At 34.9% G+C, this 24779-nt stretch overlaps 2 protein-coding genes across 5 annotated transcripts; one reads left to right on the top strand and one right to left on the bottom strand.

Annotated features, from left to right (window-relative positions):
• The first annotated feature begins 3050 nt into the window (after positions 1-3050).
• Positions 3051-18636, top strand: LOC106071349 (pre-mRNA-splicing factor ATP-dependent RNA helicase DHX16-like). 2 transcript variants are annotated; one of them, XM_056041594.1, is made up of 14 exons: positions 3051-3135; positions 6265-6473; positions 6667-6813; positions 7953-8032; positions 9914-10079; positions 10227-10399; positions 10933-11269; positions 11729-11908; positions 13177-13866; positions 14598-14738; positions 15971-16320; positions 16654-16978; positions 17865-18041; positions 18153-18636. In XM_056041594.1, exons 1-14 carry the CDS (start codon positions 3072-3074, stop codon positions 18288-18290), a joined length of 3177 nt encoding a protein of 1058 aa, XP_055897569.1. In that variant the 5' UTR covers positions 3051-3071; the 3' UTR covers positions 18291-18636. The 2 variants fall into 2 exon arrangements, with proteins under 2 accessions (XP_055897569.1, XP_055897570.1); XM_056041595.1 differs by having other exon boundaries at positions 3067-3370.
• A 605-nt stretch (positions 18637-19241) lies between these two features.
• On the bottom strand, positions 19242-23012 carry LOC106071453 (microtubule nucleation factor SSNA1-like). 3 transcript variants are annotated; one of them, XM_013231566.2, is made up of 4 exons: positions 22927-23012; positions 22061-22133; positions 20622-20821; positions 19242-19649 (listed from the first exon to the last, which is right to left on the bottom strand). In XM_013231566.2, exons 2-4 carry the CDS (start codon positions 22110-22112, stop codon positions 19533-19535), a joined length of 369 nt encoding a protein of 122 aa, XP_013087020.1. In that variant the 5' UTR covers positions 22113-22133; positions 22927-23012; the 3' UTR covers positions 19242-19532. The 3 variants fall into 3 exon arrangements, with proteins under 3 accessions (XP_013087020.1, XP_055897571.1, XP_055897572.1); XM_056041596.1 differs by having other exon boundaries at positions 22868-22935; XM_056041597.1 differs by lacking the exon at positions 22927-23012 and adding an exon at positions 22646-22727.
• Positions 23013-24779: the final 1767 nt, after the last annotated feature.

Genomic DNA, 24779 nt, shown 5'->3' with positions numbered 1-24779 from the left:
TGTACTAGGATATCATTGCAACTCTTCTTATGCGTAATTCATTTTGTCGGAGAACATGTCCCGCAAACCTCATACGACGCTTTGTCACAACCTTACTAAGGGGTGGACTCCCACTTCGGCATAGAATTTCCTTGATTTAGACCCGATCTATATAACTGACTCCTAAAATCTGTCTTAGCCATTTTTTGTAGAGCCACATTTAGTGCTTCTCCTTTTCGGCAGATGACTATTCACTGTAGTTTATAAATGGAGCCCTGCCACTGGTAAAAATGTGTAACCTCTCTTGAATACGCTCTTGGAATTAAGTGACTGTAGTTTGATTTAGATTTTATATCGAAAAGAGAAGTTTTATCGTCAAAATCGTCTGTTGGGGGTTTTCCACCTCAAAATGCTATGTAGGGGGATCCTAAACTCAAAACCATCTGGAGGGGGTTTTAAACTTTAAAAAAAAGCCATCTGTAGAAGAGGGGTTTAAACTCAAAAATTTTGAGTGCGTAATTCGCTTTTTTTCTTACACTGAAGATATATTTTTTAGCCTCAAACCCCCCTGGCGGAGGGTTTAAACTCAAAACCCCTTTGGCTACGCTCATAGATTTTAGAGTGAGTAATTTGCTTTTATTTATATTAAAGAGGTACTTTTTAGCTTCAAACTCCACTGGAGGGGAGTTTAAACTCAAAACCCCTTTGACTACACTCATAACATTTTGAGTGTATAATTTGCTTTGTTTTTATTATTAAAGAGGTATTTTTTACCTTCAAACCCCGCTGAAGTGGGATTTAAACTCAAAACTGAGTCAAAACCCATTTAGCTACACTCATAACATTTTGAGTGCGTAATTACCTTTTTTTTATGTCGAAGAGGGGGTTTATCGTAAATTTTAGAGGGGGTTTTAAAATCAAAATATTCCTTAACTGTGCTCTTGGAATTAGGGATTTTCATTTGCATTTTTTTTTTGTTTTGTTTTATAGAAGAGGGGGAGTTAACTGCAAAAACCCCAGGTGGGGGGTTTAAAACTCAAAACCTCCTGGCAGTGGGTTTTAAACTCAAAACCCATTTGGTTGTGCTGGGGTAAGTGATGGCTTAGTATTAAAATCTCATCTAAAATAAACAAAATCAAAGCAAAAAATCAGTCATTAAATTTCGATTCCCCCCCCCCTTAGTGGGGGGGATTTCATTTCGGGAGGGGGTTTGAACCCCAAATCCCCCCTGGCTACGCCCATGCATACATACACATATACATACATACGCCTTACTTTATAGTATAGTTATTGAAGAGAGAGGATTTCACCCTTATAACGCTCTTTAGGGGATTTTAAATTCAAAACTATCTTGAGGGGTTTTAAACTTTTAAAAAATCCATCTGGAGAGGTTGAAATTCAAAACCCCCCATTGGCTTGCCTACGCTTTTAGTGTGTAAGTTGCTTTTTTTATATTGAAGAGGTATTTTTAGCTTCAAACTCAGGTGGAGAGGGGTTTAAACTCAAAACCCCTTTGGCCACTGGTAGAAATTTTGTAACCTCTCTTGGAATTAGGTGACTGCAGTTTGCTTTAGATTTTATATCGAAAAGGGAAGTTTTATTGGCAAAATCATCTGTTGTGGGGTTTTAAACTAAAAAACCTCTGGAGTTTTTTTTTTTTTTTTAACAAATTCAAAACCTCATTTAGCTACGCTCATAGAATTGGGTGAGTGTAGTTTGCTTTAGAATAATATTGAAGAGGGGGGTTTTCAACCTCAAAACTCTCGAATCTGTAGGGGGATTTTAAACTCAAAAACATCTGGAGTGGTTTTAAACTAAAAAAAGGCATCTGGAGGAGTTTTTTTTTAAAACTCAAAACTCCCCTTTGGCTTGGCTATTATAAGCTCAAAGAATTTTAGTGTGTAATTTACATTTTTTTTAAATTTAAGTATTTTTTAGCATCAAACCCTGATGAAGGGGGGTTTAAACTCAAAACCCTCTTTGGCTACGCTCATATATATAGCATTTTGAGTTTGTAATTTCCTTTTTTTATGGAGGAGGTATTTTTTCGCTTCAAACCCCGCTGAAGAGGGTTTTACTCTCAAAGATTTTTGAGTGTGTAATAATCTTTTTTTTTAATTTATTGAAGAGGTATTTTTTTTTAGCTTCGAACCCCACTGAAAGGGGGGGGGGGGTTAAACTCAAAACTCCATTTGGCTACACTCATAGAATTCGGAGTGTGTAATTTTTTTGTATTGAAGAGGGGGTTTTATAGTAAATTTCGAAGGGGGGTTTAAAATCAAAATCTTCATTGGCTATGTTCTTGGAATTTGAGGATTGTCGTTTGCATTTTTTTTTGTTTTGTTTTATAGAAGAGGCGACTTTAACTGTAAAACCCCCTGGTAGGGGGTTTAAACTCAAAACCCCCTTGGCTATGCTCATAGCATTTTCAGTATGTAATTTACTTTTTTTATATTGAAGAGGGGTTTATAGTAAATTTCGGAGGGGGTTTTAAAATCAAAATCTTCCTTAGCTATGCTCTAGGAATTTGGGGATTTTCGTTTGCATTATTTTTTTTTTGTTTGTTTTGTTTTATAGAAGAGGGTAGTTTAACTGCAACCCCCCCCCCCCCCCCACACCCTGGTAGTGGTTTTAAACTCAAAACCCCCTTGGCTGCGCTGAGCAAGTGATGGTTTAGTATTAAAATCACACCTAAAATAAACAAAATTAAAGAAAAATCAGTCACTTAAGTCCGCCCCCTCCCTTCGGGGGGGATTTCATTACGCTGGGGGGGGGGGGGGACCCCCCTGGCTACACCCATGCAGCCAGGTAAACCAAATTTGAGATTAACATGGAGGCCTATCACTAGATTGTATATGAAAGGTATAGGACGTAATTATTTTCTTTATTTAAGTAACGTCCGTAATTTATTGACGAGCAGAACCGGCTTGTGCTTGGTAGATCTGGTCTGAAAAAAAAAACTTTTAAGAATATTTTTTAATATAGCGAAATAACGCAATGGAACGCAGTAACAACCTCTAGTTTATGATTCATATCTAGGTCAGTATTTAGTGATATTAACCGATACTCCAGTTTCCTGAAAGTAAAAAGTAATGATAAACTATCGTAAACATCACGAATTTACCTCAAGAGTCAAGATATTATTAAAGACCAAGAGTGAAGACCATAACTAGATTTTATTCCTGTTCTACAACTAATTAATTACCTAGATTATAAATATAGATAAAAGTTGGCTTTGGACAAGAAATAGATCATGAGTAGATTTAGATCTAGATGATTATTATTGTCTGTTGTTGATGATAAATGATTGTACCGTAACTCACGCCGTAACTTACGAGTGTGTTACACTTCACTTGCAGTGTAACTGAGTCACTTACACGGCATAACGACGGTAACGTTACCGTTTTTACCTACTTTAAATATATTCTTGCAGTGCACTTCTTCATTGTTGACTTCAGACTTGGTCTACTCTAGTCACTACAGTTTGGTTTTTTCATTATCATGACATTATCATTATGAATTTCTTTTCTGTTAGATCTTTAATCTAGAGTCTAGAGCAGTGATTCCCAAAGTGGTCCATATAGACCACCAGGGGTCTACGAAGACTTCCAAGGGGTCTACGAAAGGGAAAACATACATTGGGGGTCTATGAGATGTCCACTGGGGTCTACGTCGTCTACGATAATAGATTTCATTTAAGTAGGTCGTGACTTTAATTTTAACATCAAATTATTGTAATTCTTTCATACACTAATATATGATTTGTACCCGAGTTAACCCTTTAAATATTTATCCGACTTTTCAAACGAAATATTGTTGTATCTAATTTAAATACTTATTTAACTAGCTTCATTTTGTCTACATGCAACCAATGTTTAAAAAAATTGTAGACTGTACAGCGCTGATTATTTAAAATTGGTATTTATTCCTTCCTTGTAATACTAGTGGTTGCCATAAGTGCCTTTTTATACTGATTTGAAATAAATTATGCTGGAGAATCATTTGAGACAATGCCTGCACCCTGACAAAATACATAAAGATTTGAAAAACGTTCAAACACTCAAAGTTCAGAATAGACCCACAAAATCTCTCTTCGACACCATATAGAGAAGATAATAGTTTGTGAGCGTCTTACAAAATCTCTTTACAGATAGCAAAAAAAAGAAAAAAGCTAAAGGTACAACATTGATTTTACCCGCCGTTGTAGTTTTAAATAACTGTTTTACACAAACCTACATCAGATAGTATTAAACGAATTTCTTTAAGCAACAATACAGTTCAAGGTCACATTTGTGGCACAAGTTATAAAATTAAAAGCTTCTTTTGTAATTCTTTCCAAACGACATATATACAGTTTAGAATCAGCGGCGAACAGGCTCTTGACAGGGTGTAGCCCTGTGTGCTGCAAACTGCCTAAAGGTTGCCGGCTCCTTATTTTTAACAGGGTTGACCCACGAAACCTTTCCCATGTTCGGGTATAGCTGCAAGGCAGCAGTTTGAATTCAGTTTTCCTTCTGCTAGGTATGCTGCAAGCCAAGGCTAATGAGCCCTTCCTGCCCAAAGCTGACTGGTTTAGGTACTCACCTTCACCCCTGTTAGTGAAAACAGTTCTCCACACCCAATATTTGTGCCACATGTGAAAGATCAAGACATACAAGAGAAACTGCTCTTTGCGAATTTACAATGATACATAATGCTAATTAATTAATTGATTGATTAATATTTAATGTTTGAGGACTACTTCATAGAACAACAAATTGCTACATGAAACATAATATCCGTAGCAACGGAGAATAGAGGTGCAAAAAAAAAAAGATAAAAAAAAACATTTCCAATGTGTTTGGTGATTCCAGTAATAAATATAAATTGTTATTTTAATTAGATTAAATTTGAATTTTGTAATTTAAAAAAATAGACAGATCTCTATAACCCTATTTGTAGCTTTAAATTATTTTTTCACTCTTTAACTCACTGCAGTTAGAAATTTGTTTTAAAAATGTTTTGATGAATTTGCCAAAATTCAATACAAGTTAAGTAGGGGGTCTACCAAAAGCCAGAAAACATGCCAAGGGGTCTATGAGACAAAAAAGTTTGGGAACCACTGGTCTAGAGTCTAGCTAGAGTATTCTAGAGGTCAAAATCTACTAATCTAGATGATCACTAGAATTTACTAGAAAGATGGTGTTTATTAAGTGTTTATAACTTTATTGTATAAGTAAGTGTCACAGTACTGGTGAATGAACTCTCTAACTCTAGTGCCTGACGCAAGCCCATTCAATTTTACATATTGAAAGTTCAAATTAGAACCCACACCTGCATGTGTTTGCTAACATTCAAGTCAGTTTTTTTATCATGAGATGCTGTTGGATAGTGTTTAAAGCGGATGAAGTCCTAGAATAATACTCTAGCATAGTGTTTCTGAGTATCAAGATTGAAGATGTACAGAATATCCAGCTTGAGTAGTATTGCATATATATATTGTATCTAGATCTATGGGACAATCCTGGATATTATATATCATATTTGATATGTTTTAGATCTTTATATATTTATCTTTTATCAAATATAATTACAGTGATTTTCTTGATGCTCTCATATTAATAAGGACATATAATGTCAATAATATGACAAACTAATAATAATGGCAATGTCTTTGAATCCCAAAGATTAAGGATGAGAGCACATGACTACGCAAACCCAGTTGTGACCTGCATATTTTTCCACTTGTAATGCAGACCACACCATCATCCACCAGTGGTCTAAGTTTTCTTTTTGTATTCTCTGCCTGTCTTTTACAAAGACTTTTTCTTTGGATCTCAAATGTCTGTCCTGCAGCCTTGATGAGAGCTCTCCTACTGTCTCTTTTAGAGGCCATCTTCTGACAGCTACTTTCCTCTGTGCCAACAAGAGTGAAACAGCACCTGAGTTTATCTTTATAGTAATTACTGTTTCTGGTTTCACTAGAATCTCTTTAGCCTACACAACTAAACCATCAGGCCACCATTACTCATGATTACATAATACTTATACACAAAATACAATGGCATAAATAAGAACTGCTTAACCCTCTATCTTTATTCTTTTGTTGTTGTTTTTTTTAACAGTGAATATTTCAACCTTAAAAAATTCCCCTTCTATCTGTTACTGTCGATAAATTTGCTGTTGGAGTGATTTATATTGTAGAATGGTGCTAAAAATACTAAGTACTGAAGTTAACTCAGAATTAGTTACTGAATCAGGGTTAAGAAACCTAGATGTTTATATTAAATTTTATTTTCTTGAAAGATCACACAATGGCTGTCAGTACAGAGACATGGGTCAATGACAAGCTTCATGATATTCTTGGTATATCAGACAAATATATTGCACAGTACTTCATTGGATTGGCCTCAAAATCTGAGAACCCCGGTGAATTTATTCAGCGACTTGAGGAAACTGGGACAGTAGATGTTGATGATGTCCTGAAAGCTTTTGCTCGGGAACTTTTTGACAAGGTGGTAATTTTTTATCTTGATCTCGTAATGTATTAGTTTTTACTTTAACATTTTTTTATGGAAACACTTAGATTTGTTCCTATTCCATGTTTTTTTTTATTAACATTTCCTCTGCTAAGTATAGTAGTTGCACTAGTTTGTCTGAATATTAAACAATTTTTTTTAAATTTATTATTTATTAATATTTCTCTAGGTTCCACACAAACAAAAGAAGGAAGTTGTGGTATCTGCGGAGAAAAAGAAAACACTGGAACTTGAAGAGAAAAATAAAACTTACCAACTGTTAGATGATGACGATGATGATGATGATGAAGATGACAGAAAAGAGGATAAATTCAAGGTGTACTTTTTTTTTTTTTTAAAGATCATTTGTATTTTCATGGAATGCACCCTTTATATTATTTAATTTATTATAGATTGGCTATTGAGCTGTTTTTACCAGATTGTTTGTTTAGCACAGAAACACTAATAATGAAAATCTTTTATTCTATTTTAAAGGGAAACTCCGATGGTTTTGACAATTTTTAATATAATATGTGTTTTGATTTACAGATAATGAATATATGATTTTTTTTTTTCTTTGCAATAATAACTTAGTAATTGATGTTTTTCCGATGTAATTTTCCTGCGCATCCAAAACAGTCAGACTTTCACTGGGTTTCTATGTGACGTCACAAAGGTGTTTTAATCTATTGACTTTTTGTATAACAGTAGACCATACAGCAAAGTTTACATTCTCGTAAAAGAAATACATCTTGGTCTATGCAGTTAGATATAGGATCTTGTAAGCAAAGAAAAAATGAGTATTAAAAGTAGATTTACATGCTTGACTAACCACGGCAGTGTGTATTTTCTTGAGAGACCACTCAACACACAACAAACACTATCACTTGGTTGTCTTGTCATGACCGACTACACGTAGTCTCGACTAGCCTTACACTGACCAGTTTGTTCAAATCAGTCAGACACACGATCTATTTACTTCTTGGGACAGAAAGAGGCTTAGATGAAAATGCCTTTTTTTCTTGAGCTGATTATCCTAATGCTTTTAGATCTATCTATACATGTATATATATATAAGTATCATAGCTTTGGACGAGGCCATCACTAAGCCTAACAGCCTAATTTCTACTGTAAGAATGAAGCGATACGATTGGTTAAATCAAGTTTCTCTTTCAGTATTGTTTAGGGAAGTGACGTATAAACTAGCTTAAAACATAATCTCATAGAACCCCGTTTTTTTTTAGATGTCAAGAATTTACTGACTAATTTATTAAATATAAATGTTTCTAAGCATTTAAATAAAAAATGGTAACATGTTTACTGTTGTAACTTTTTACACAGAATTTAAATATATGTCAATAACTAAAATTTGAAAAACCATCGGAGTTTCCCTATAAAGACCAATTTAAATACTTTTGATTTTAATATAATGGTATAACATGTATTTGATCTAATTTATTATTTTTTTCCTTCTAGACACATAAAACATCATCGCAGTCGCGACATTTGCGAAGGAAACATGAGTCATCAGAGGAAGAGGAGGAAACACAAAATCAGTAGGTTATTCCCCTTTTTCTTTCTTTTTCTTTTTTTTAAAATTTACTTTAGCTCTGTCTTGGCATTCGTGTAAAACTCTATACTTCAACTCTGTCTTGACATCCCTATCTTCTTCTTCTTTATTGCTGCTGAGCTGTGAGCTCTTTTGCAGACTGTGCCAAGGAAAAAAAAGTGTGCTGTTTTCTTCAGTTGTTCAGCACTGCCGTACAGGGTTTTGGTTATGTTGGGCTGTAGTGGATGTAGGGTCTGCCTAAGGTGGATTAGGAAGGGGCATTCAAAGAGGATATGGTTTACAGTTTCATAATTGTGGGCGCAGTGTCTGCAAAGGGGGAGTTGAGTGAAGTTTATTTTGTTCAGATGGTAATTTAGTAGAGGTGTGTGTCCTGTTCTTAGTTGGACAATTGTAGATTGTTCTTTGCAGGGTAGGAAGTTAATACTGTCCAGTTTGTTAGGCATTGTCATTTCTTTGTACATGCCTCTGCCTGTGTTTCCTGATGCCCATTGGTTGAGCCACTCCTCTTTGTGATTGTTGACTAACATTGACCTTAGGGTGAGGTAGCTTACAGGTCTGTTTGGTTGTTCCATAGATGAACCTGCCTTTGATAGCTTATCTGCCTTTTCATTTCCCATGATGCCAATGTGTCCAGGGATCCACTGTAGTGTGATATTGATATTTAATTTTGATATCATCTGATGGATTATCACAATTAGTGTTGTCAACTCTCTTGGGCTGTTTGAGGTGTTGCTGTTAAGTGCTTGCAGAGTGGATTGGGAGTCTGTAAAGACAACAATATCTGATGGTGATTGCACTTCTTCATATAATTTGTTTTCCACTGTCTGTAGTGCTATGGTAATTGCCTCAATTTCGGCTTGAAAGTTTGAGCAGTAATCGCCACAGGGTGCACTTATTTCAAAGTGTTTATTTTTAGGGAAAACCAGGAAGGCACCAAGACCAGCATTGATGGTGGCTTTGAAGGCCGATCCGTTGGTATATATATGGATAGCTGTTTTTGGATAGCTTTCAATTGTTTTGAGCTCCAGTGGATTTGATTCTTTTGTTAAGGTGTTAAATGTGTTTTAATGGTTGGTTGTCTGTAGTTTAGTCCGGGCGTTATGTTTGAAAATCTGGTAATTTTTTCTCTGTTATTGGGTAGGTGGTGTTTTAGGGCTAGTTCGTCAGTAAGTTGAATCAGTACGAAGAAGAAGACATCCCTATAAAACTTTTTATTTACTCTTCGGCAACAGCAAAAAAACTGTTATTCAATGGATACCAGCACATTTAGAACTAGGAAGAAATAAGAAAGCTGACACACTCGCCAAGAGTGGGAGAACAAACTCACAATTAAACATTGCACTCTATATGTGGAGTGTCACCAGAGAATGCTGATTATGTCTTTCAAAACTGTTCTCTTTACCATGAGGCCCGTACAAATCACTGGCCCCAAAACACCCCAATAGAAAGAAAAATATATGGAGAGCTCCCTGATTTGGAAACCACTGCACAGTTCATCCATATATTGGTCTAGTCATCTGAATGCTCCAACATAAAAATGAGAACGAGGAAGAAGAAGAACTCTTCAAGAAACTTTAAAAAATTGCATCCTTCAACTGGATTCCAACTGGTAACCCTTGGTTTGGCAGTCAATGGCTTTACCATTCTTCTTACCAATTCTAGATTGACTAAACCTGCAAGTAAAAAAAACTAAATCTTGATAAACATACCATTAATTAGATTTTGTTTTTTTTTTGTTCTCTCTTTAACTATTTGATATTCTTTTACCTTTTTTCCCCTCAAACAATTCAGCTTTCAGCAACACCTTTTGGTAATATGCACCATAAGATTTAAAAAAGTAATCAGACCTTTATGTTTATATTTTCAGAGATATGGCTAATGATGATGATGATGACAAGGATTCTGACAGCTCCAGCTCTGACCCAGACAATGAGCGCAAGAAAGATTTAAAGGAGCGTGATGAGTTTGCCAAGAGGTTGAGAGACAAAGATAAAGAGAAGACAAGAAATACCATGTCCAAGTCAGACAAACGGGTACTCCATTTTAGTGGACATTTTTTTTATACATTAGTGTACATGTTTTTTTCTAAATGAGAAATGACTCGCCTTGCCTGAGTAAAAATTCAACTATAAAATAAAAAAAAACATCTGAACTGTTGTTTTTGTTTGTTTTTTTGACAGGCTTATGAAGAGGCAAAGAAAAGATTAAAATTAGAACAGGAAGATCGTAAGAAAATAATCCCAGACCTGAGGAAGAGGTCTAGAAGGGAGTACTTGAAGAAAAGACAGGCAGACAAACTTGAAGATTTGGAAGCTGATATTGCAGAGGAAGAATACTTCTTTAGTGGTGCAAAGTGAGTCCAATCAGTATTTGTTTAGTGGGAACAAATCTTTTATTATTAGAATTAAATTATTTTTTTTAAGCATTGAAAAGGATTTTATTTCCTGAAATAGTGTATAAAGTGTAAATTTCTAGTTTAAATCAGAATTTTCTTTGTAAGGCTTAAGAGATTTAATAAGCACCTTTGTAAAAACCCAGATAGGGACATCAAACTTTGATAAATGTTTAGGACAGATGATAAAGGTATTACCTGCCTCTTAAGTTTAAAACACATATAAACTATTGCATAGCCTTTGAAAAAAAAACAAATATCATAATAAGCTCTTATCTTTTATCAGGAACCTTTCATTAATGGATTCAGGAATGCTCATCTTGAATTCATGGGAATCATAGCTGTCTAGTACTTCATAACCTATTTCACTGCAAGCCTTTAAGTTGCTTGTAATGCTAATACTTTGTTTTTATATATTTAAACTCCATCAAGTTGTTTCTTTTATATTTTTTTTCTTCTAATTATTTTTTTTTATTTTTTTTTTTTCAATGTAGACTTACAAAGAAAGAACAGAAAGATTTAGAGTATAAGAAAACAGTTCTAAAATTGGCCAAAGAACACAAAGCTGCTGGAGAAATAGAAAAGATTGATAGGTATCACATTCCAAGGGATGACGCTCTGCCGCAGGATAAATATGTGGAGGACAAGACAGAGAAACGCATGGGCTCTGAGCAGAGCCGCTGGGAGGAAGAGCACCTTAATGCTGCTCTTCTTAAATTCGGAGCTAGGGATGCCAAGGAGAAGAAAAAGTCCAAAGATTATGATGTCATTATGGATGAGGAGATAGAGTTTGTGCAAGCCCTACAGATGCCAGGAACCAGAGATGAAAAAGTACTCTATTTTTTTTTATAAAGTTATTCTTTACAATTCCTAGGCTGTTGTAATAACATGTTGATGCTTTAATTTGGGAGACTTTTTAGTTCATCCTTCATAGTTGTCATTGGGCGGGGGTTGAGGGATTGACTCAGCATTTCTATGCTTCTGCATCTGGCTAGTGGGGACTATTTGTGTGAGCCCTGAGACGAACTCCGTATGGAAACAGGCCAAGAAGACCATATTTCTCTGGCAAGAAACTTAGTTGTTCATGGTAGTGCCTTATAGCTTTGACTGGTTCTAGAATTACATTATCCTACAGCCCAGCCAGAATGTTAGGCAGTCTCCTAGGGTTTGTCGACTACACCAAAGTATTTAAGGTGTTTGTATCGCTGCGGGTTAGGTTGACACTTCTGTTTTCTTTTTTTTCTTCTTCCTTTTTGCTTTGTAAATAAGGGTTCTTATTTATTTTTTTAGGAAGCGAAATCAACCAAAGATGCTAAAAAAATGTCTATTGCTGAGACAAAGAAGAGTCTACCCATATATCCATTCAGAAAAGATTTACTAAAGGCTATTGAAGATCATCAAATTCTTATCATTGAAGGGGAGACTGGTTCAGGAAAGACAACTCAGATACCTCAATTTCTTCATGAAGCAGTACATTTTTATTTACTTAGGATTTAAAATTTATTTAAGATTGTGATCCTAAGGCACATTTTTTAAAAATATAAAAGAATTTGACAATTATAAATCAAAGAATTTTTTTTTACAAAATTGAATAGTAGTGATAACTACAAAATGTATGATGTGGTTATACGTTACAAAATTGTACACAAATAATAATAAAATTAAAAGCTAACTTTTATGGAAGGAGCCCGGCATGGTGGGCCTCCTGATTTACCAGGAGCTCCTGGAAATCTCCTGAAATTGCGAAATATACGAAAAGGCCTGGAAATCTCTAGAAATTTAAATCTTTTGAAAACTCATACAAATCTCCTGAAATATATGGACAAAAATTGTCATTTCAATATGGAAAATGCCAGTCCTACGTGCAAAACGGCATTATGCAATACCCGTAATTGTGGAATCTGGTGAAAGAAGCTTCTCGCGTCTCAAACTAATGAGAATTACTTGAGGTTTACAATTCTTCTAGATAGATTGAAATATTTGGTAATTCTTGCTATTGAGCATGTTGTGTGTAGGAAATAGAATTTTTATGATACACTGTATCACTTCGCTACACACAAGGCTCGTAAAGTAATTCTGTGCATAGTAAAGAATGAATAAAATCCAAAGACGAATTTATTTTCTAATACAAACTCTTAATTTTCATTTATTATCCGTATCCCTACCCAAACGTGGCCCAGCGCAATCCATTTCGCATAGGGCCCCACAACAGTTGAGTCCGGCCCTGCTATTTAGTGACGGGTGAACACAGAGTAGATTACCTGTTCTCCCCCCCCCCCTCTTTTTTTTAGACGCTAAAGTTACGTGGGATAACTCTAGTCTGACTTGCAGAAATAAAAGAGTGATCTTTCCACAACTTCTTGGTGTCCAGACTGTTGATCCATGAAGAGAATTATATATATATAGAAGTTATTATTTATTTTTAAATATCTATATATACATTTTGCTACCTTTAAAGTTACTATTACCAAAATTGTTGGTAGTAACCACGTTATGCCTTTGTAGTTCACTCTTCTAAAAATGTTTTGCAGCCACTGTGCAAGAGATGTAAAAGTGTTCTTTTCTTGAATAATCACCTGTTATTTTAAAAATAAAAAATGATTTTGACTTGTTCAAGTAAAGTATTTTTAGTACATGTAATTATTTATTTTTTGAAAGGGGAAGCGAATAATTTTCATTGAATAAAAAAAATTATGAGAAATAAGATAGTATCTTTTTATGTTTGTATTCTTTCTTAGGGCTACACTAATGATGGTAAGAAAGTGGGCTGTACACAACCCAGGAGAGTAGCAGCCATGTCTGTGGCTGCTCGAGTTGCAGAAGAGATGGGTTGGAAGCTAGGTAACCAAGTGGGCTACAGTATCAGGTTTGAAGATTGCACCTCAGAGCGTACAATTTTAAAGTACATGACAGATGGCATGCTGCTTCGAGAGTTCTTGAGTGAGCCAGATTTGGCGAGCTACAGTGTCCTCATTGTTGATGAGGCTCATGAACGAACACTACATACAGACGTTTTGTTTGGCCTTGTAAAAGACATAGCCAGGTTTAGGCCAGATCTCAAATTGCTCATTTCTAGTGCCACATTAGATGCACAAAAGTTTTCTGAGTTTTTTGACGATGCCCCAATTTTCCGCATACCAGGAAGAAGGTATCCAGTGGATATCTACTATACAAAAGCGCCCGAGGCAGATTATCTAGATGCTGCTGTTGTTTCTGTACTTCAAATTCACGTGACTCAACCAGTTGGTGACATTCTAGTCTTTCTGACTGGTCAGGAAGAGATTGAGACAGCCAATGAAATGCTGCTAGAGAGAACTAGAAAGTTGGGCTCAAAAATAAAAGAGCTGATTGTGCTGCCCATTTACTCCACTTTACCTTCAGAGATGCAAGCTAAAATCTTTGAACCAACTCCACCCAATGCTCGCAAGGTATATTTTTACCTACTTAACTAATCTTGACAATTAACATACAATCATCAGAATTAAAGACTTAAGTTGCTATATCAGCTTTTTTCTCCCCTTATATTTGCTAAATGGGAACTTTACTTTATGACATCAGGAAGATAATTTCTTCAACTTTTGCTTGTTATGCTTTTAAGGCATATCTTTTCACACATATATGGGGATTTTTCTTCCCTCAGTGTTAGGCCTAACTATTTTTACCTATACGAATGGTTAAACGAAGGGATAACAGTTTACTTAAAAGGTTAACAGCTAGAACAGTAATGCTAATACACCACCCTTGAACTTTTAATGCAATTCCTTCTATTTGCTTACACTCTTCATTGGTTTGTGGAAGGGAAAAGTTGGTCAGAAGTCTGAAAATTCCTTAAACTATCATCGAACTAATTATGCAAATGTCCTAGATTTTATTGATATTTTTTAATGATGATTTTATCCAGTCAGATCTGATTCATTCTGATGCAATCTGATCAGATCCAATCCCATGCATATTTTTTAGATATTATTTTGTTGCTCTTTTCTTTTTAACTTCAACATAAGATTTTAATTTTGTTTTAATTACATATACACATCTTAAAAGTTGTTAATTTAATATATATATATAAGAAAAAAGTAGTAAAGTACCCTTTCAGGCCTTGTGATCAATTTTAATTTAATAAAATGTAAATAAACATATTTTGTATAACAATTAATTGTAGGTTATCCTTGCAACCAACATCGCAGAAACATCTTTAACTATTGATGGAATAGTTTATGTCATAGACCCAGGTTTCTGTAAACAGAAGAGTTACAATGCCAGAACTGGCATGGAATCTCTAGTTGTCACTCCAGTTTCAAAGGTCAGTTTTTTGTTGTTTTTTTTTTACACATTTTGTATTTTCATGATAATGTATAAAAAATATTAAGGTTGCTAAACTAAATTTTAAAAATTGGAGCTACAAAATTGAAAAGCTTAGAAAATTTGATTCTGCAGTGAAAAGTACACATCATTATCATATAACTTCTGTTACATTAAGATTATTTTTAGTCTTCTGCAAACTTTCTTGGAACAATCATGCTTTCTTGGAACAGAAGCGGGCAAGTGAATTCCATAAAAGGAGCGAGGTTGATTATTAGAAAGTTTTTGAAAGGACAGGGAAAGTCAGTTGTAGTTAGGAGCTTGCATGAAGAGAGTTAACTTGTTTAATTGTATTGGACAGTGTGAATATTTTATTAAAATAATTCCTAGTTCCAGAATTAAAGCTTTGTACCGGTATTCATTGTTGAAGAATCTTAATTATTTTGAATCGATAATTCACATTTGAATCTTTGGCATAACGATATTGTTTGAGTGTTCAGTAATTGTTTAAAATTGTATCTAATACAGACGTTACTTCAAAAAAGATGATTATGTCCTACGCGTCATGCATTTAGTCATGCATATTAACCAATGACCTAAATTCTGCCAAGTCACTGGTTTTCCTGGCTAGCTCAGGCAACATATTCCATGGTCTAATAGTACTAAGGAAGAAGGAGCATTTGTACAAATTTGTTCTTGCATATGGAACGAGGAAATCTACACTAAATTATAACATCAGAAACACATTGTCTGATCAACACAATCTCATTGTCACATCAAGATATCTTCACATTATGCACTCAAATAGAAAAGATTGTTACAACCAGATACACAAAAAAAGTCAGCTATTTATAGTATTTTGACCATAGATGAAAATCTCTAACAATAGATAAAGTTGGCTGGGGTGGCTTGTAGCACTATTTTTACTGTCTCTAAAACAGTGAGCATTCATTAGAACTAGAACTGAAACTACTGGATTACAATATTTTATTTTTTTAAATAAGCTTTCAAAATAAGCATTCATCTGTCTTTAGTGTTCCTCATGGAGCTAAGGACCTCAGTAAAAGCATGCCACCCTCCCTAGTCCCTTGCTTGTCTTTGAATTGCTTCCCAACACTTTACTGCCCTCTCAGTTTCATCTAGTACACTGTGTATTGATTTTAAATAATAAATTGAAATTGAATCTTTGCCATTATTTGAGAAACAAGTATACCAAGAAAATTTCTTTTTCAGGCATCTGCTAACCAGAGAGCTGGGCGTGCCGGCAGAGTCTCTGCTGGGAAGTGCTTTCGTCTCTACACAGCCTGGGCATATAAAAATGAGCTGGAAGATAATGCTGTCCCTGAAATACAAAGGACAAACTTGGGCAATGTGGTCCTTCTGCTCAAGTCACTGGGGATCAATGACCTGCTCAACTTTGACTTTATGGACCCACCCCCACATGAGACTCTGGTCCTGGCTTTAGAGCAGCTGTATGCATTGGGTGCTCTCAATCACATGGGAGAGCTGACTAAACTAGGACGCCGAATGGCAGAGTTTCCTGTTGACCCGATGATGTCAAAGATGATATTGGCATCAGAAAAGTAATATTTTTTTAAATTATTGAAATTTATTGGAATTTTATAAAGACTATTGAATATGATGTATGATTAGGCATCAAATTAACGAATATGAATAATTAAACATCCATATACAACCAAAAATATAATACTCCTTTGTTGGAATAGAAATAATTATCTCTACAATTGTATATATTTTTACAATTATATTAGCAGTAATGCTTTATTAGTTTAAACATGTGGATTATTTGTTTTAGTATTTAAATAACAAACTTTTCACTTTTCAATGTTTATTTGATTTGAAACAAGTATACATATAAATGCATTCTCTTCCATATTTTAAAACAATTTTTCCAGGTACAAATGTGCCAAAGAGATTATAACAATAGGAGCAATGTTATCGGTCAACAATGCCATTTTCTACCGGCCCAAAGACAAAATAGTTCATGCAGACACAGCCAGGCACAACTTTTTTGTTCCTGGAGGTGACCACTTGACTCTGCTGAATGTGTATAATCAATGGGAAGAGACTGAGTTCTCAACCCAGTGGTGCTATGAAAACTACATTCAACACAGGTCCATGAAACGAGCCAGGGATGTCAGGGACCAGCTGGAGGGACTGCTGGAGAGAGTGGAGATTGAGGTCACATCCAATCCAAGTGATACAGTAGCAATCAGGAAGGTTTGTCTAAACAAATTGATTTTAAGTATTTTAATACTTTTTAATACCAACAACATTTATATACTCTCTCAAATTTACATTAACCTATCACTCTTAGTTCCTTAACCTAAATGCCACCTTAGCCTGAGTTTCTTAGGGCTTTGCTCTCCTTTTTCTACTATCTTTCTAGCTCTAGATATAAAGAAAGTTCAAGAGTTTTCTTATTAATCAAGCTCTAGTTCTTATCTTAACTTATATAATACAGACATTACTTCAAAAAAGAAGATGATTAAAACATACTTCTTTATACAGTACTCCATCAACCAAAATATCTTTTTTATAAGCTTAAGTATACCATTAACTTGCAAGGCTCATTTTTATTTTGAATTTTGAGAATTTATTTTTACATTAAACCACATCAATGCAATGTAAACATATGAGGACATTTGCAATGGCTAAATATGTTGTTTAATAACAGCTTGGTTATTTTTAGATTTTGACACATTTTTTACGGAAGTTCTAAGTCCCACTAATTTACATAAATGGCCTACCTAACTGCAAAAGATTAGGACCAATTGCAATTTGGAAAATGTGTTCAGATTATATTAGTATTACACTGTCAAGTCTGTAAAAGAATTTTGTAAACATGACGGTCAGAGGGTCACTTTTAATGTTTTAAAACATTTTAAACAATTTCATGTGTAATAATGACCCTATCATCCCATTTGGGTATCTGCTCACCTGACGTTTGCCTAAATGCCCATATAGCCAGTCTGCCCCTGGATAGGTTAAAAGATTGAATCATTCTTACTTGTGTATAACCTTAACCCCTTCAATCCAGTTTAACATCTTTCTCTGTGAACATTTGATTTGAAATTGACCCAGTGGAATTTTATGTTGTCTGCAGGCAATCACAGCTGGTTATTTTTACCACACTGTCCACTTGACTAAAGGTGGTCAGTATAAGACAGTTAAGTCTCATCAGACGGTGATGGTTCACCCCAACAGCTGTTTGTTTGATGAACACCCACGCTGGCTGGTTTACCATGAATTGGTTTTCACCACAAAAGAGTTCATGAGACAGGTGTGCACAATTTAAAATTCATTTTGTTTTTCTTTTCTTCTTATTGTTTTAAACAAATTACCTAACCTTTTTCTTCTAATTTTTTTTTTTTGCAAATCAATTTTTTCTCAGGTTATTGAAATAGAAAATCTCTGGCTTCTGGAAGTAGCACCACATTACTACAAGGCTAAAGACTTGGAAGATGGGTCCGACAAAAAAATGCCAAAAAAGATTGGTAAAGCCAAAGAAGAACTTTCCAGAACATATTAAAACTTGCTTTTCATTTGTGACAAACATTTGGGAATCAGCAAGACTGCATAAAGATTTCATTGGCCAGAGTGAAAACATATATGAAGTTTTGTTTGTAGATAGTGATGAGAAGACATTCAATCAAATTGGAAGTTAATGTTCTTTAAGTTCAGAGAGCTAATATTATTGATGTCCATAAAAGACATTAGTTCAAGTAGAGACTTAGAATCACTATCCAAATCATTAATATCCATATGTTGAGATGAGCCTTAATATTTTATCACTATTCATTGTACATTATGTCAAAGACTGTACAGGTACATTGTAAATGATTTTGTTATTTGAATACATAAATATGTTGATATTATTTAATTGTTGATTTCATTTCTTGTGTTCAATAAACAAAAAATTGTGTCCCATATCAAAAGCTAACACTTTTAGAAGCTTCCATATCATTTGATTAGTCACATTTGAATTTAATTCAAGAAAAGTCACCAAAATATTTTTGGTTAAATTTATGTTAAATTTTACAAAATGTGAATGTTAACTACATTTATTTAATCAAGGGGTCTATTATTCGAAAGATAGTAATTTAATCAGAAACAAGCATTTTCTTAGCAATTCAAAATGTATCTTTTTTGTGCCATGAAACAATATTTCAATCATGTATGCTGAAAATCTTTACAAAAAGAATGGATGCTATTTCTGTGGCAGTAGGCCTACATAAATGTTTTGTGATGTTTTTTTTTTGGAGGAGGGAAAAAAAAGGGGGGGGGGGAGCATTTTCTTGCTTAATACATTATTTTAGATATTTAAAAAATTTATACAATTTGGTAAATGTAAGCAAAGTTGCATATTTTTTTAATAAGCTGTCCTAAAATATAAATTTCAAAAATTGACATTCTGTTAGAAGTGTTTCTTTACCTAAGTAAATTAAACAAAACAAACTATGAATCAAAAAAGAGGAAAAAATAAAGTCAAAAACAGCATTTTATTATAATATACAGGCAATGAATAATTACACATTTATACACATTTACACACAAAATATATTAATCATTTAAAGTTATATAAGATTGTCATAATTCTATACCTAGTCTTTACATTTAGTCAGAATTGTTTTTGAAATCTTTTATTTAGTTGGATGTTTTTTTTTACATAAGTCCAAGTCAATATTTCATTGAATTTAGCCAAACTATTTTTTGTGTGTAAACTTTGCCACAGCCAATCAAAGTCATGCACACAGAGTAGTCCTCACACAGGTCAAGATGGGGGCATGTTTCGTGATGAAGGTGCTCCTGGGGCAGGGACAGACTTTTCTTTCAGTGATTGAGATTCTCTTTTTAATACACTTAACAAAGTCTGTGAGCTCTCCAAGATCTGGCAAGGACAACAAATAGAAGCACAGAGTTAGTCTTGAACAAAAAAAACATGAACCTACTATAAACAAGTTTAGAAAGATCTACTTTGAAATTGGGAATATTTTAAGTTTAGTCCAGGGACATAAAATATTTATATTCAGCTGGTCATCATCATTATAAAACTCAATTTGAGTGATGGCTCGAGAGGCTCAAATCCTCTCTTGCAAAAGCCCTGGACAGAAACCCTGCTGTTTTGCATAGTGCATACATGTCACCATACAGGTCAAGAATTTTTGGTTTCCCAGACAGAGATCAGCAAGTCTGAGGCAGTCAAAAAGAATGAGACAATTTCCTCTTCCGTCAAATAAGAGCCAAAAGGGCTGTCGCCTGTCCTGCAATGCACTATAATAGCTTGCTCAGGGCTGGACAGCCTCCACCACGGGGAAGTGCAGTCAGGGCGCCTCATGCTCTCCCAGACTCAGAGGGCCTTTGGGAACTTGTTCCAGCACTCAAACCAATTTTCCATTTCTATTTTTTGGATTATAGCCAGAGTATGATCCAGGTGGGAGCTGACTTTATGCTGTAAATATCACTGACCAATTAATCGGTTTTGGGGGGGGGGGGGGTGAGGGAAAGGGGTTAGTTATGCTCAAATTTAATTCAATCTTTTATAGGCTGCCTAGTAATGCAGTGTGCATGCTGGACTGTCCTACAGTAGTCTCGATGATCCCGGGTACATGCCCTGCTCGCTGTCATCCCCCATTATCCTGTGGGAGGTTTGTAGACTAAGAAGTAGGCCTAGATTATCTTCAACGCTGAAGGAACACCCAAAATATGTAGAACATTTTACAAACAATTAGTAGCGCTTCTTTTCTGATGGTGTGGTCAATATTGCCAATTTAGTGGTCCTAATTAGTTTGCTAATTTTCATACCATATCCTGGGCCATTATCAAAGTTTACATTGTTAAAAAATAGACAAAGTCAACTTACTTTCATGTAAGCAGCTTCTGTCTCTGCAATGGTCCTGTCAAATTCATTTCGGGATGCTATCTTTTTGGCCAAAGATTCATTAACCTTAGCCAGCCTCTCTGTCAAAACTCTGATGTCATTTTGCAGCTTGACTTTTTCCTCTTCTTCTTGGAGAATAGATTTGTGAATCTCATCTCGCTTGCCACACAACTCCTCAATACCTGTAGACAGTTTGTAGTGATCGACTTATGGTAGAAATAGCTGAGACTATACTTTAGTATTTTTTTCAGTGAGATCAAGTAATAAATATACAATTCTAATGTGTGGAACACATGCTACATGGTCACTACTTGAAATAACAAAATGAATAGCAAGATAACATGGCATCAGCTTAATAATTAATGAAAAAAAAATTTTGGACACTCATTTGGGGGCCCCACTCAAGTAGGGGGCCCAGGGAGACTTTCAAATTTGGATCCTTCCCTTAGCTTTGCCACTGTAATAGAATAGTAGGGAGTTGAGATGTAGATACAGATAGTTAGTCCAACCTACCCTGCAGGCATATTTGTTGACTCACAAACATATGACAAAAAAAAAACTTCAAAACAATCAAAAGAAAACCTTCAAATCCTCTTTTATAAACCAAAAATAAAACTTAATTTTTATTTACAATTTTATCAATATACACAAATTAAGTCAAAGAATGTTTTAAGACTTTCAGCATATCTCACAACTCCCTTGAATCTACTGGTCTCCCTATTCAATATGTGTCCCATACTCTAAAGACTCCTTTCATCCAACTTCCCCTTCTTTTATACCTGGCACATGCAATAGCATCTCAGATTAGTCAAAGTACAAGTATTGCATCAGCTAATACACACTATAAGACAATACTGGCTACCATGATACCTGAAATAGTAGCCAGGTAAGTACCCAATTGATTAACCTGAAGCAGGCCCACCAACAGAAAAATTTGGGCCCAAATGTATGCAATTTGTAAAAAAAATAATTAAGGGGTCTCAGACCGTTTGTCATCCCCTATCCTGAGAGGTGTGCCTGTCTGAAGTGTCTGAAGACCATAATACATATATATATATATATTAAATTTTCCTGATTAGAGTTTTGCTTGGCCTTAACAACACAGAGGACTTGCCACTCCTGACTTTTCAGACTTTGGGATAGACTGGATGTAAAGCTCATCTGTTCCTATGGCTGACAGTAATTGAGGATGTTATGTGACTAACATAGTGACCAACCCCCATTTCCTCCCCCAACTAATTTCAGGTATCCATTAGAAATGGGTGGACATAGAGGCATCTTAAAAATCTTGAAGTTCAATATCCCAGTTTTCACCCATCAGTTCGGAAGCTAAGCACTTTACCCTGCAGCCACCAATAATCAATAATCCTGGTACAGTCATATAGCATTAAACTATATTTATTTAGCATAATGTTAATTACATTTAACCAGTTCATTGTTGTAGCTCTGAAGGGCTGCTCCTTGTTGAGACATTGTAACTCTGTACAGTATTGGCTAAGAAAGATAAAATAAAATGTGTAAATAATAGAAATTAATAATATATGTAGAACAAAACCTGTTATATATATTTTTTTAAAATTTAAAATTGGCTTTTCTTTTTATTATATTCAGAATTATAGCCTGTGACATGGCAATGAGCTATTGGTTTAAACTATCCGCAAGTTGTGAGGTCGCAGGTCAGTGTTTTTTAGGCCTTATCAACCAGGAAAATCAATAATCAATGTAATTGAAAGCCTGTAGTGTAGAGTTAAAGTATCTAATTAGATTAACTATAATAACACACATGAGATGGATATGCATATATAACATAATAAATGATAATATTATGATTATCCTCTTCTTTGAAGAAAGAAACATTTATTATGATTTATAAAATAAGACTAGATCAGAACTAGAATAGACACTACTACACTAGATCTAGATTCCATCCTAAATCAAATCTATCATTATGATAATCATACATATATTTATGTAGAACTGCACTTCTAGATGTAATTTTAGCTTACTTTTAAATTATTCTATTCTATTCTATTCATTAAGCCAAGCTGTTAGTCACTAGTCGTGACTAGTGAGTCTAGTGTTACCGACTACCGGGAAACGCGTTTAAGTTTGACTTAGGCTAAATTAAATAGATCTAGAATCTAGTTGAGTTGTTTTTTTTTTTCTAGACTCTGAATCTAGATCATCTAATCTACATAATTTACACAAATGAAATTGTTGTAAAATACCTAGAACATATTTAAATTTGTTTAAATATTTAAAGATTTCATTTAAAAACACAACTCACAAGTATTGTTTACATATCCTACCTAGACAACTATTGGAATATACGTCACTTCCTTTAGTCTCAAAAACTTTTAGCCCTTTTCTAAGTATCTTTTCAGTGTTTTGTTTAAAAATGTTAACTCTTACAAATTATTTAGATCTAGATCAGATAGAAAATCGATAGATGTATGTTCACTGGCTTGATTCCCGGCTAGATATGGTTCAGGAGGGCGTTCCTTATTTGTTCATATAAATTTTATAAATTCATGCCTTCAAAACAGAAGATAATTACGTCTTACGTTCTTACGCGTTAAGCATATGGGGCTTATTTTAGTAGGCCTATGAGTTAATCCATAGACTATAGTTAATCTAACAGAGCATGTTAATTAGAGACTTAAACTCTAATGGGGCATTGATTTTCCTCAAGCATAATTGATAAAAATCAAAACAACTAGACTGTGGTTCAGATTTTCAGGTTTCTACACCAAATGGATCTATAAAAAGGCCTAATAATTCTATTCTAGATCTAGAACCCTTCCACGACATTTGCAGTTTGCAGGCATAACTTTGGTATGAGCGAGGTATAGGCTATTTGCGAAGGCCCTCTAGTGGCACAAAAATATGGGTACCTGTTATAAAATTGGCACAAAAATAAGGGTATTATAAATAATAAATATTTTTGTATTATTTATTTAAAAAAAATCCATTGATGGAAACAAATAAAAAGTAACAGAAAATTTACTAGAGCAAATGAAAAAAAAATTCGGTTCCACAATCTCTATTATTTTATGTCGTTTTTTTTTGTGGCGCGAGGCCCTTAGGACTACGACCTTGTGCGTTCGCCCATGTCGCCGCCACTTTTGTTTGTTGGCCCATAAATATTGTGAACATCAGCGACTGGAATAACATTTCATTTTTCATATTTCACACAACTCTAGAAAGCACTCATTGACTCTGGTGTAAAAATAATAGAAGGCGCATGGCGTAGGCGACGTGGGCGACCGCCAACGGCCTGTCCTTGCCACACACACACACACACACACTGTAGCAACATCAGATTAATGAAAAAAGGCCATTGAATGAATTAGACGAAAAGCCCTATGTAAAGGAACTGAGAGCGACCATTGACAAGCTTAAATGTTGGAAAACAGGAGGTGTTGAAATTCATGCAGAAATAAGGATGTAATATGGCCCATACACTATTCAGCATCTTCTTTTCGATTGTAATCTCCAGAGCCTTTTAATCCCCGAAAGATGAAGTACAAATTCACGGTAGATGAAATGGAAGCCTTTTTAACCTGGAATAACTGAAAGCCAAAACGAGAACTGTTGTTTGTTGAAGATGCGACACTCGCATCATGTTCGGAAGAAGGATTACAAAGGTGCAGAAATGTACCTGCCTAGGATCAACTTCAGCAGCATAAATTCTGAAAAAAATTAAACTCCTCCGTATTTAGGGCACTGGCGGATCCAGGGGGAGGCGGTAGGGGTGATCGCCCCCCCCCCTCGGCCGACATCCTTGGGAGGGGGCGGACGAATTTTAGTAAAGAAGTCACACAATTTATATACAAATTTATTACTTATGGTAATAATATATACTAATTATTTATATTTCATACTACTTTTAGATTATTTCGCCCCCCCCCCTTTTTTTCTAGTATGTTGGCCGATTTGGTGTGGTCGGGAGGGGGCGATAACATTAATTCGCCCCCCCCCCAACCATAATCTGAGTGGGGGGGGGGGGCGGTCCAATTTATTTGTAGAAATCATAGCTGGCTAACAGAATCAATTAAATATCTATATGATTAAAACTTGTTATTGATATTTTAACCAATCTTTCTATTATGTCGTTCCCCTGTTGTCCGATTGGGGGGG

Source organism: Biomphalaria glabrata, chromosome 9 (assembly GCF_947242115.1).
Source record: "Biomphalaria glabrata chromosome 9, xgBioGlab47.1, whole genome shotgun sequence".
Taxonomy (NCBI): domain Eukaryota; kingdom Metazoa; phylum Mollusca; class Gastropoda; family Planorbidae; genus Biomphalaria; species Biomphalaria glabrata.
The sequence above is the reverse complement of the archived record's forward strand: the minus strand, read 5'-3'. Positions and strand labels throughout refer to the sequence as shown.